Source organism: Haliotis cracherodii, unplaced genomic scaffold (genome assembly GCF_022045235.1).
Source record: "Haliotis cracherodii isolate W230 unplaced genomic scaffold, xgHalCrac1.p SCAF_7, whole genome shotgun sequence".
Taxonomy (NCBI): Eukaryota; Metazoa; Mollusca; class Gastropoda; order Lepetellida; family Haliotidae; genus Haliotis; species Haliotis cracherodii.
The window spans coordinates 58,223,111-58,237,360 of record NW_027266330.1 but is presented as its reverse complement, the minus strand read 5'-3'; the positions used below and the strand labels follow the sequence as shown (position 1 = coordinate 58,237,360).

The 14,250-nt window shown below is 42.7% G+C and overlaps 1 protein-coding gene across 1 annotated transcript in view; it reads left to right on the top strand.

Annotated features, from left to right (window-relative positions):
* The window catches only part of LOC139447261 (FERM, ARHGEF and pleckstrin domain-containing protein 2-like), a 152,641-nt gene that overhangs the window by 122,634 nt on the left and 15,757 nt on the right, over positions 1-14,250 (top strand). The window contains exons 14-15 of the mRNA XM_071228533.1: positions 11,738-11,945; positions 13,437-13,716. Coding sequence (XP_071084634.1) covers positions 11,738-11,945; positions 13,437-13,716 — 488 coding nt within the window. The remainder of the gene's footprint in view (positions 1-11,737; positions 11,946-13,436; positions 13,717-14,250) is intronic.

Genomic DNA, 14,250 nt, shown 5'->3' with positions numbered 1-14,250 from the left:
ATTCGCATTTTGATTTCAGAAGTTTATTTTTGAGAGTTTTAGGCACAAACATTGGAAATGATTATTTTGAAAAAAAAGCAATATTTGAGGAATCTGTATCCTTGGTTACAGCATCACTACAAATTGTGATTGTTTTATGAAATTTGCACTTTTAGATATAGATCAAACTGAATCTGTGTCCGCGTTGTGTTACCCTCGAGACTAATGTTATTAATTGATGTTGTTCTCTCCAGTGTTTTAGAATTGACATTATTGAGATGCTACATACCTATGTTATGCTGTTTTCATTGTTTGATTTAAACCGTGTTATGTTTTGGCGCGAAATATTCCAGTTATATGTGGACTAAGTTTTTTTTAGATTTTATACAAATTTTGTGAAAGTACATCATGTTTTGTGTCGTCATACAAATAGTATCTCCCATTGATGCTGTGGCAACATGAGTTTGAAAGAGCAAATGTGACAATTTTCTGTTCATTTCATTATTGCAAAATTCTCTCGGATTTCTCACTGAGGAAGGGTTAATGCAACTCCTTATTCGGATGTGATAAAAAAGAGATAAGCGTTAACCCTTTCTTAACCCAGTTCTGTGAATAATAATGAAAATCACTGGATTATGTGGCTTAGATTTCGAGGAAATTGTACATTGCTAAATGTTGCACTTAGAATGAAATCAATAAAGAAAATCAATTTATAGAAAATATATCAGTATTCTGTTTTCTGTCTGTAGCAAGAAGCGTCAGTCTTAACCCTTTCACTGACTTGAGAATGTATTTCCTTCTTTCATTGTACTGAAAAAATTAGGATAATCAATGTTGTGGTTTTTAGATGTTTTTGTGTAAAATAATTATTTATGGTAAACTTTTTGTATTTGAAAAAAAATGTGTAAGAACAATGTCTATGTTAAGCTTGAAAGGAGGGAATTCATTTGATAAGAATTTGTCAACAATTTGGCAAGACGTCTCAACAAAAGTGAAGTCTGGTGGCTCACCCCTTTACGTGAAGATGGTGTATATTACTTCCCTCCCTGACTTAATCCCTCTAGGGAAATATCCTCGTACTCCACCAAGGAACTATTTCCTCGTACTCCACCAGGGAACTATTTCCTCGTACTCCACCAGGGAACTATTTCCTCATACTCCACCAGGGAACTATTTCCTCATACTCCACCAGGGAACTATTTCCTCGTACTCCACCAGGGAACTATTTCCTCGTACTCCACCAGGGAACTATTTTCCCTGTATCCTTTGCTTAATGTAAACATGGCGTGATGAGCTTGCTGCATGCTCAAGAAGACTTTCGATGGAAACTACAGCTTTAACAAACATCTTGCCGCCATGATTGATTATTTTTGACTCGCTGACTTGGACTACCTCCTAATTATGTGACAAATTTATTTTCTCATACAGAGTCATTACTGTGAGCATGTCGACCTTGGTTGTGATTTAGTTGGTTCTCTCCCTGTCTCAAATTATTGACCAAAACTTGTCTGGGATTTTATTTTATTTCCACTGTTCTCATTTGTGATATGATTGGTCGTTGAATAGTCCTGGTTCATTTTGATTGGCTGAGAAATTACCGCATGCTGGTATTATAAGTTGATGAAGTGTGTACTTTTTTATTTGATATGTATTGATATTCTGTTTCTTCTGCCTTTTTGTGCAAATCATCCAACAGCATTGCCGTTGTGAGATATTGATTTCAGGCTTGTGAGCATGATCTGTGTGTATGTGTTGGGGGCTGTGGGAGGGATGAGCCTACCAGGAAATTACAGCCGGGAGTGACAATTGCCTCCCCTTGGTCATACCAGGATCTGCTGGTTGTTGGTTTGCTGGGCACTGACAACAACTGACAATCGGGTTAACAAATCACCCACATGAGTCTCAAAGGGGGTAAGGGGCAACACATGCCACAATTACCTCCCCTTGGTCATACCAGGATCTGCTGGTTGTGGGTTTGCCGGGCACCAACAACAACTGACAATCAGGTTAACAAATCTCACATGCCACAGTTGCCTCCCCTTGGTCATAACAGGATCTGCTGGTTGTGGGTTCGCCAGGTACTGACAACACTGACAATCCAATTAACAAATCTACCACATGGCTACAAGTGTCAAGGGGGTAAGGGGCCTCACATGCCACAATTACCTCCCCTGGGTCATGCCAGGATCTGCTGGTTTTGGGTTTGTATCACAGATTCACAAGATTATGATCCTTGGTCTGTCAGCCCCAACCTGTGGTTTCATCTCAGTCTTTTTCCACTTCGGCCTGCCTACATCAGACGGAAGTACATTTTTTACACAAGGTAAAACCCACACGCTCACTTTTAATGATAAATCCTGGCAACTAGCCAATCAGAAAAACAATCTCACACAGTTCCATGTCTCAAGGGGCCCAGTATAGGTTATTTTTCATGCTGAGTGTAAACTCTCAAGGGGCCTTGTAAAGTTAGAAATACACCTTTAATCTCTTCTCAAGCAGACTTTTGACACAGACACAGTATTCATTTCAACCTTGAGACATTGAGAGCAGAGAAAAATATTCATTAAAACATGACTCACACTTCGCAAGTAGTCTCAAGGGGCCCTGATGGGGTGGTGGATTACGTTCATAAACACCCATGGTAACTGTTCACAAGACACATTGTTATACAAGCTAGGCAATAAGAAGGAATGCAGCCCAGTTTAAACAGGATCATCTGAAAAAGAATCACTCAATTGATTTCACATTCGATGCAGACAATATGGAGACTTGCCTGCTCTTAAAATAACACGTGACTACTTTGAGATGTACATATAACAATGACATGAACAATGAAGTTTTAAAATTTGAAAACAATTACATTTTTAAAAAAAAGTTCAAGTTAATATATAAATTATTGCAGATACAAGTTTCAGTTTCCATGCAAACTGAAAAGTTATGAATATATTGAGATTATTATCCAAGTGTGTTTTGGTATCATAAATAAGATACATAAGGATGAAAAATAGCTTTATGCGAGCCTTTGGTGAGAATCTGAATAGGATAATTATCTCTATATAGTATGTTTATGTCATTCTTAGAATAATAAAATTGAAGACACATTGTCATTCATAAAGCAGCTGTGTAAAGCCTGAGTGAATCGTCCTTATGAAACAGTGTAGGAATACAATGCCTGAGTGAACCATCCCCATGAAACTGTGTAGGAATACAAAGCCTGAGTGAACCGTCCCCATGAAACTGTGTAGGAATACAAAGCCTGAGTGAACTGTCCCAATGAAACTGTGTAGGAATACAAAGCCTGAGTGAACCGTCCCTATGAAACAGTGTAGGAATACAAAGCCTGAGTGAACCATCCCCATGAAACATTGTAGGAATACAAAGCCTGAGTGAACCGTCCCCATGAAACTGTGTAGGAATACAAAGCCTGAGTGAACCATCCCTATGAAACTGTGTAGGAATACAAAGCCTGAGTGAACCGTCCCCATGAAACAGTGTAGGAATACAGAGCCTGAGTGAACCATCCCCATGAAACTGTGTAGGAATACAAAGCCTGAGTGAACCGTCCCCATGAAACTGTGTAGGAATACAAAGCCTGAGTGAACCATCACCATGAAACAGTGTAGGAATACAATGCCTGAGTGAACAGTCCCATGAAACTGTGTAGGAATACAAAGCCTGAGTGAACAGTCCCCATGAAACTGTGTAGGACTACAAAGCCTGAGTGAACCGTCCCCATGAAATTGTGTAGGACTACAAAGCCTGAGTGAACTGTCCGGTTTATGACATGGATCCGAGTGATTTGAAGCCATGTTTGTTTACAAAACACTCTGAATTGGACTTAACTTTATTTACGTTCAGGTCGCTTGCAGCGACATTAGCGGTACAATTCAAGTACTGACTCTACAAAGTGTGTAGACATGAAAAACATACAACCGTATCATGAACATCGTTTCCCAGCAGTCTGACTGCGTAAACACACAATCAGAAAATCTGTACAAACATTTATGAAATGTTCCTCCAGGTTAGAACTTTATTATTATTATTATTATGCTCATCCGAGGTAATTTTCTTAATGTTCCTAATCTTGGGCTTAAAATAGCAAATACATGTTAAATATGTTAGGTTTAATATACATGTAATAATATTTATGAATCCCTTCATTCTTTCCACTCTTCATCAAATGAAGGCAGAGAAACAAATAGGGAAATTCATCTCCTGTGTCACGTAACTAGCAGCGTGTGGTATTATTATTGTTGTTATTGTTATTATTTTCATTGTTATTGTTTTTGTAGGGGCGGTGGGGTAGTGGTTAAAGCATTTGCTCGTCACGCCCAGGTTCGAATATTGCCAAAAGCGGCGTAAAACCAAACTCACTCACTCACTATTATTATTGTAGGTCAGAGATGCTTTCAAGTGCACTTTATTAACACTGTTTAGTATGATGAATTAATGACCGTCAAAGACAGAACACGTTATGTTTAAAAAGCATTGTATCCTCCGCTATAAATATATTAAAAAAATGTACTATGGAACACATTTGAGAGCACAAAAACACAGTCAATATAATCAATTTTCGAAGTCAAGGTCAGAATACAACATCTTACATTAATCACATGAAGCGGCCAAGTTTCGTAGCGTGTGTCGTGGTCTTTCTGCGGCTGCAGCCATATGATTGATGCCAAGACTCTTACCGACGGCCCTGATAAATGAGTTCCATGCAGGACAGAGGAGACAGAAATTCATACAAATTAATTGGAGCATTCTGAGAGCAGCATAGAAGATGTCTATTGAAAATGGACATGAATCATGATGCTGGCAGCGTTCCAGCTCCGGTCTGCTTGTTGAACAAGGACAGGGGTTGTAGAGGAGATGAGATGTCCCTCGAGTGCTCAGTTGATTGGATGTGCTCATTATTTTCAGTTGATGTGCCAGGTATTCAAGGAACTTGTAAACTTGTCACTCAGTTACTCCTATTCTTGGTTCCTTCTGGTGAGACATGAATGGAACACTGCTAATAGCATCATAAATCCATGTGGGGGGCACGGGTGGCCCAGTCGCCTAAGGCGCCACAATTTGCTGTGCAGAGATGCGTCTCTTGGGCACACCGAAACCTATGATTGTGGGTTCGAATCCCGGTTAGCCCCAATTATGTTTCTAGGTTTGTCAGCACCATACCCGAGCTCGTCGGTTTCACCGAAGTGGTAAACGTCTGAGACCTGCATCACATCGGGCTTTCCTCCCACATTAAGCTGACACGCCGTGATATAACTGGAATACTGTTAAAAGCGATGTTACACCCAACTCACACACTCACTCATAAATCCATGTTTCCCCTCACATACTCCATGGTGGAGTAGACGGAGTATCTGCCCTCAGCAAGGAAGGTTGTTCGTTCCATCCCTGGCCCCTTCATACCGAAAGATGTTAAAACAAGGATAAAACAAGATCTGGTTTCTCAGTGGGCTGGCACTATAAAACCAGCATTTGTCCGGTCTAGTACAAGCAGCCGCAGGCACACACACACAAGCATGCACGCATGTCGCTATATAAGTGCAATAATTTTGAACCCCATTTCACCTCACCTCACCACACCTCACCTACTCACAAGATCATGTATTCAAGAAATTGTAAGAATTGTTCAAATACCATCACAACGAAACTGAAATTCAGTCAACACATTGAAGCTTGTATTAATTATTTAGCTAAATAATTACCTCGCAACTTTCCAGGACACCTGAGAAAGACAAAGATAAATTCTTTATAAATAATTTTATATACGAATCTGTAAGAGTAATTTGGAATTGGTATTGGAATTTAACTAAATAATTAAGTGACACTACACCAGATCAACAGGACTTGATACTTGTGACGAGGGCTGTGATGATTCTATATATACTTTCTGGATACCTGACCCCCTATTACCAGACCCCCTTTTTACCAAACCCTACCCAGGTTCCCGCTGTAGGTCTCAAGTTTGGTACAAAATGTCCAATTGGGAATTGTTTTACTGATCCACATTAGTTGATACTAGTCACCGACAACTAATCCACATTAGTTGATACCAGTCACCTACAACTGATCCACATAAGTTCATACCAGTCACCTACAACTGATTTACATTAGTTCATAATAGTCACCTAACAACTGATCCGTATAAAAGTGTTTCACCAGCTACATGTTATAAATGTATTATGGCAGACATTGAGCTTGTACAAGTTTCAATAAAGGTGGCATTGTAGTATTTACACCCACACACGTGTCAAACCCTTTTGGTGTTGCAGGTTTGACATTATTATATATCACTCCACCCCAAATATTTGGTGGAAGAATACAATCACAGAATGCTGTGTGCATTGGCATGCACAGAGTTCCTGTCTGCAACACGTGTACAAACATTCTCTCCTGGGCTGCATCAGCCCATGCAGGTGTACGATAACCCAACTAAGTTACTGTATTTCCTCTATTAGGCACTGGACCCAACTCCGTGGTCTAGTGGTAGAGCGTCCGCCCGGAGAGCGCCTCCGTGGTCTAGTGGTAGAGCGTCTGCCCGGAGACCGCCTCCGTGGTCTAGTGGTAGAGCGTCCGCCCGGAGAGCGGAAGGTCCGGGGTTCAATCCCCGGCCGCGTCATACCAAAAAACATCAAAAGATGGTACTTGTTGTTACCCTGCCTGGCGCTGGGCATTAAGGAGCTAAAACAAGGACTGGTCGTCTCGGAGTCAGTATACTGTGTCTGAGTGGGGTATTCATGTTAACGGCGGCATGGTGTCTCAGTGAGCTAGCACTATAAATCAACATCAGTCAGGACTAGTACAAACACACACACACACACACACACACTCACACACACACACAGACACACACACACGTGCATGTATGTCGCTATATAAGTGCAATAATCTTGGACTCGACGTTAAACCCAATTTTACCTCACCTCACCTATTAGGCACGGGCTCATACTCTCTGTCACAAAAATAGAAACCGAGCCTCTATTACAAGCCTTGTCTTTAAGACTGTGATATATTAGTGATTAATAATGTGTAGTGAGTAAGGTAGTAAGTTGCCACAGTGCCAGCATTAAACAAAATAAACCAGGCCTCAAGCACACACCAGCCTCTAACAGACGCCGGGTCAATGGCTTGTGTGAAATGAATAGACGCCCGGGCGTGTAACAGAAGGGATACAGTAGGTCGGGCGTGTAACAGAAGGGATACAGTAGGTCGGGCGTGTAACAGAAGGGATACAGTAGGTCGGGCGTGTAACAGAAGGGATACAGCAGGTCGGGCGTGTAACAGAAGGGATACAGCAGGTCGGGCGTGTAACAGAAGGGATACAGCAGGTCGGGCGTGTAACAGAAGGGATACAGTAGGTCGGGCGTGTAACAGAAGGGATACAGTAGGTCGGGCGTGTAACAGAAGGGATACAGTAGGTCGGGCGTGTAACAGAAGGGATACGGCAGGTCGGGCGTGTAACAGAAGGGATACAGTAGGTCGGGCGTGTAACAGAAGGAATACAGTAGGTCGGGCGTGTAACAGAAGGGATACAGTAGGTCGGGCGTGTAACAGAAGGAATACTGTAGGTCGGGCGTGTAACAGAAGGAATACAGTAGGTCGGGCGTGTAACAGAAGGAATACAGTAGGTCGGGCGTGTAACAGAAGGAATACAGTAGGTCGGGCGTGTAACAGAAGGGATACAGTAGGTCGGGCATGTAACAGAAGGGATACAGTAGGTCGGGCGTGTAACAGAAGGAATACAGTAGGTCGGGCGTGTAACAGAAGGGATACAGTAGGTCGGGCGTGTAACAGAAGGGATACGGCAGGTCGGGCGTGTAACAGAAGGGATACGGCAGGTCGGGCGTGTAACAGAAGGGATACGGCAGGTCGGGCGTGTAACAGAAGGGATACGGCAGGTCGGGCGTGTAACAGAAGGGATACAGTAGGTCGGGCGTGTAACAGAAGGAATACAGTAGGTCGGGCGTGTAACAGAAGGGATACAGTAGGTCGGGCGTGTAACAGAAGGAATACTGTAGGTCGGGCGTGTAACAGAAGGAATACAGTAGGTCGGGCGTGTAACAGAAGGAATACAGTAGGTCGGGCGTGTAACAGAAGGAATACAGTAGGTCGGGCGTGTAACAGAAGGGATACAGTAGGTCGGGCATGTAACAGAAGGGATACAGTAGGTCGGGCGTGTAACAGAAGGGATACAGTAGGTCGGGCGTGTAACAGAAGGGATACAGTAGGTCGGGCGTGTAACAGAAGGGATACGGTAGGTCGGGCGTGTAACAGAAGGGATACAGTAGGTCGGGCGTGTAACAGAAGGGATACAGTAGGTCGGGCGTGTAACAGAAGGGATACAGTAGGTCGGGCGTGTAACAGAAGGGATACGGTAGGTCGGGCGTGTAACAGAAGGGATACAGTAGGTCGGGGCCTTCAGGTTTGACATTACGAGAAGCACCATCCCAGGAATATTTGTTCTGGAGCCACAGTTACAGAATTGTTTGTTTGTTTGATCCAGAGCCCATTCTTTTGATATTCTTTTCTTAGAGAGATAATGTGCAGCATGTTTAGCGTACATCGATAAGAAGCAATGTTTTCATGGAGAGAGAAGCAATTCCACAACTTGAAGTGTTTGTTGCTCTCAACAGTCTGACATTTAGAGGGTTAAAGAAAAGTTGTTAGGGGAGCAGCAGATGTTCAGTGGCAGGATTGTCTGCATTGGAAATTGTTGTTTATACATTGTTTGGCTCACCCTGGCATGTTACAAGTAGATGGCAATGACTGACACTTAAGTTAGGCCTAATCCCACTGGAATGGAAGAAAATTGCCTTGTATAGTACACTTAATGCTGATAAGTATTATTTATAATATTGAAAATTTCTTTTATCATGATAAATAGCAATAAACAAAAACATATATTTTTGTATCTCCATCTCAGAATCACTACAAGAAAAATCATTGAATTTGTCATTATTCAAATTGTGCATTGCAAGAAGCACCAAGTGAGAAATAAGAAGGTTTGACCAGCCTTTTCTGGTTTCTGGTATCAACTATTGTGGGTCTGTGTAGGATCATTAGTATTAACTAGTGTAGATTAGTTTTAGGGTCACTAGTATCAACTGTTGATTAGTTGTAGGGCCACTTGTATCAGCTAGTGTAGTTGTAAGGGCACTAGTATCAACTATTGTAGATTAGTTGTAGGGCCACTAGTATCAACTATTGTAGATTAGTTTTAGGGCCACTAGTATATCTAATGTAGCTTAGTATTAGGGGCACGAGTATCAACTAGTGTAGATAAGTTTTGGGGCAACTAGTATCAATTAATGTGGATTAGTTTAAAGACCATTAGTATATCTAATGTGGATTAGTTGTAGGGCCACTAGTATCAACTAATGTAGATCAGTTGTAGGGTCACTAGTATCAACTATGTAGATCAGTTTTAGGGCAAGTAGTATAAACTATTGTAGATGAGTTTTGGGGCCACTAGTATATCTGATGTGGATTAGTTGTAGGGCCACTAGTATAACTAATACAGTGGTATAGGCCACAAGGTGTGTGTCATGGTGGCTGTCAATGACTGGTTGCCTTGATTATCTACAACCAATCATGATACTGCTGGAATACCGCTGACTCAGCATTAAACAACCAACCAACACTACAAGTACTACTGAAATAATCATATGTCATTTCCTTCGTTGAATCCGTAAATAGATATTTGTAAGAAAAACGTTGGTATCGTCACATGTACAATGTCCAATGTTCCTGTGCTTGCTGATTCCAGTGCCAATGGAAAAAATTTCAAACACCTGATACCTACTTTGGATGTAACTTAATCCTCTCACAGAAGACAAAATGTACTGGCGTCACCCACCTTGTATAATTATGGATCAGTCTCTTATTTGAAACCAGACCGCCTCTGTGGTCAAGTGGTAGAGCATCCGCCCAGAGAGCAGAAGGTCCAGGGTTCGATCCTGCCTGGCCCTGGGGCTAAAACATGGACTGGTTGGCTCAGAGTCAGTATTCTGGGGCTGAGTGGGGTATTCATGTTAAACTGCTGCATGGTATCTCAGTGGGCTAGTGCTATAAATCGGCATCAGTCCGGACTAGAATAAGCAGCCACACACACACACACGAACCCATGCATGCATATAAGTGCTGTAATCTTGGACGCCATGTTACACCCCACTTCACCCGACCTCATTGGACACCAACATGTTCAAACAAACTATATACCCAACACTTTTTGATAGAAGGGTATCCAATAGGAATGCTTCACACACAAATTCCATCCCTAATTAGCCAGTGAATTATATCTCTATTCTTTCATCATAAAAGCCCAAGAACCGTTTGCTACCATAGGAACATTTAGAGCCTGATTCAAATGGCTCAAGGTATAAAAGGGCCACCCAATCTAATGACTCTCACGAGCAAGATCCATTCTGTGCTAATTTGTTTGTTGTTTAACGCCGCTCTCAGCAATATTTCAGCTATATGACGACAGTCTGTAAACAATCAAGCCTGGACCCGACAGTCCAGTGATTGACATCATGAGCATCGATCCATGCAATTGGGATGGATGACATGCATCAACAAAGCCAGCGAGCCTGACTACCCGATCCCGTTAGTCGCGTCTTACAACAAGCATAGACGCTTTTTCGGCAAGCCTGGGTTGCTGAAGACCTATTCTACCCCGGCTCTTGGGTATTTATCATAAGAGAATGTATAATTATACACTGGATAGGCGAGGATGGACAAATTCATACAAGAACACCAGTGAGATGGATGAGCGGAAGGTCATTCCGATGATGAGTGTGAGGTAGTTGTTGGACCAAAATGTTTTTATTTTGTTGGGGATTTAACGTCACACTCCAGCAATATTCCAGCTATATGACAGCAGTCTGTAAATAATCGAGTCTGGACCAGACAATCCAGTGATTGACATCATGAACATCGATCAACACAATTGGGATCGATGACATGCATCAACCAAGTCAGTGAGCCTGACCACTTGATCCAGTTAGCCGCCTCTTATGACAAGCATAGTCGCCTTTTACGGCAAAGCAAAGTCGCCTTTTACGGCAAACCAAAGTCGCCCAATATCTGCTCTTACAATTCACGGGGCACAGTGGCCTAGTCATCTAAGGTGAAGCAATTCACTGTGCAGACACTGCAGAGTTGCGTTCCTTGGGCACGCCAGAAACCTCTGATCATGGGTTCGAATCCTGTTTGCCTGATTATGTTTCTAGGTTTGTTAACACCATACCTGTGCTCATGGGCTTCAGCAAAGTGGTAAACGTCTGAGACATGCATCAAGCCGTGATATAATCGAAATACTGTTCAAAGCAGCTTCAAACCCAACTCACTCACTCACTCTTACAGTTTATCTGTCACATGTCACACGAAAAATGCCGTGTAAAACAACCTGTCAACTGGGAACTGTGTTCTCCTCTTGTAGTTAAACAATCACAAGTCCCACGAAAACATCCTGCATACACCCCATTAACACAGGAACCTATATCTTCATGGTCTTGATGAACCTATCACATGTCCCACAAAAACATCCTGCATACACCCCATTGACACAGGGACCTATATCCTCATGGTCTTGATGAACCTATCACAAGTCCCACAAAAACATACTGCATACACCCCATTAACAGAGGACACATTTTATTTCTCCTTGGTCAAGGTAAGACTAAGGGGAGGTAACTGAGACAATTTTTGGAAAATAATGTCGTCTTAAAAGTCTGCTTTTCTCTTCCAGTTGATTCTCCACGATTCTTTCACCCATCCAACTCTCCATCCGGGTTCAAGGCCATGGATAGGAAGTTTTCAGCCCCTGTTCTCGGGTCACGGGACATGGCCCTGAGTGTGGAAGATGAACACCGCCTGTCCCGATGTCCCGAAGTGGAGAACATTCCAGAGGTCGTGCAGGAGGACGACCTTAATCTCAGTCCTCCCAACAGATTGAGGTAGGTTCTAGAACACACCTCTTTGAAGCCCTGCACCCAATGTGTTTGTAAGGGATGACTGAAGGTAGGTAGGTTGTTATATGCATCTTCCCGAGACAAGAGAGTTAACTGACTTTAAAAGTCCAGTTTCCCCCCTTGCCGAACTGGGCTGGTATTATGGAGTTACATTTTGGCTGGACTAACGAGTCTATGCATAGTCCAATCAAAATCGCGCACTGATATCGAAATCCGGTTCGTAAAGTGTCATGCAGATATCGGTTGACTGCAGGATTTGCAAAGCATGTGCACCGCTAACTCATCAACAGATATTTTCTAAATCTTTTCATGTTTTTAATCTAGGTGCTCACGTGATTTGATGCACTTCGCGATGTAAGACTCGTTTTATCACAATATAGATCTTGCTTATCGATCAGATCATCTTGACTGGGCGCCACCGCTTTGTTTGAAGCAAATGCAAGTGATATGAGAGGTTGAATCTGATTGGTCAATAGGAGAGGCATAGAAAGGACATAACTCGTAATAGCCACTGGTGACGCTACGATCGAGCCCAGGAATTCCAGCCTAGTTCGGCAAGGGTGGAAACTGGACTTTTAAAGTCGGTTAACTCTGATGCCTCGGGAAGATGCATGGTTATATGTGACCTTGGTCATGTGTCTCAAAGTCACTGAAGTGCTACAACTGTTTGATCATATGAACACACAATGCAACTAGAAAGTGGTCAAATGTAACAAATGTTATATTTGAGATAACACTTTCTTTGTAAAGTACAAATGCAAGTATTTTGGGGGGTAGAGTCCCGTCCAAATGCAACAAAAGTATGGGTTCAAATCCGGATAGGACTCAGCCCAAAAAAATACCGGTACTAGAATCTGTACCTAAGAAAGTGTTATCACGAATATAAAATTTGTAACATTATGTTTAATCAAAGACTGTGACGGCTTTGTGGAACAAGACCCTGGCTGACTGTACCATCAAGTCCTGACAGGCATAAAACCCTACCCTCTCACGTAAGACATGCTCCATATAGGTGCAGTGGTTAAAGCCCATATTCTGTGTGCTTCCCCACCTTGATATAGCTGGAGGGGCGGTCGGGTAGCCTAGTGGGTAAAGCGTCACTCGTCACCCCGAAGACCCGGGTTCGATTCCGGACAAGGGTACAATGTGTGAAGCCCATTTCTGGTGTCCCTGGTGAAGCGATATATACAATGTAGATATTGCTTGATCTCATCCAAGCGATATCTCCTGTAGGGGACAGTTTTGGATGATAAAGTATTTATCAATATCACGTGGACCATCAGATCTCATCATTCTGACATGGAGGTATGATAATTTCTTTTTTTCTAACAATTTGAAGCAAGATTATTTATTGGAAGAATTTGGGGGGGACAATTTATTTTTATTTTTTTGGAATTCCCAGGCCCCTCTGAATACCAATTGGTCAGCCTCTAACAAGGCACAAGGACATACACAACTCAACTCTGTATATTTCAGTCTAATGCGAAGCACAAGTGCCACTACCTCTTCTCCAACAACTGAGAGAACCGAGACCCTTCCTTCCCCATCGTCCCCCTCACCCCCTCCGCCACCTCCACCTCCCATCCTGGATGAGAGTGACTACCCCCTCACACCTCCGTCCAAGAACAAGAAGGCCTACATGATCGCGGCATCGACAGTGAGCACCTCCAGCTTTGGCATCCCCAGCAACATCTCCACGCTGTCCACATCCAAGTCGGAGGACCACGACGACATTGACATAAAGAAGAAGGTCAAGGTTAGTTCCTTAGGAATTTAGTTAAAATTTAACATCAACATTGTCGCAACGTAAGGCCCATGAAGATCCGGGGTAGAATAGGTCTTCAGCAACCCATGCTTGTCGTAAAAGGCAACTATGCTTGTCTTAAGAGGCGACTAACGGGATCGGGTGGTCAGGCTCGCTGACTTGGTTGAAGCATGTCATTGATACCAATTGCGTGGATTGATGCTCATGATATTAATCACTGGATTGTCTGGTCCAGACTCGATTATTTACAGACCGCCGTCATATAGCTGGAATATTGCTGAGTGCGGCGTTAAACAACAAACCAATGTTGTGACCCATGTGCTGTGACCTCACAATAGTCATACTGTTTCGTGAGAATCCAGGGAAGTTGTCTGAGGTGCCGCTTTTCGTTGTGAGAGTTACGTCCCTTAGACATGCCAGAAACCTTTGATTGTGGGATCAGATCCAGATATTAAACCTGTAAATATGACTGTTAGGATGGTACACTATATTATTGCTGTAGTTAATTTACTATTGGTCATTATG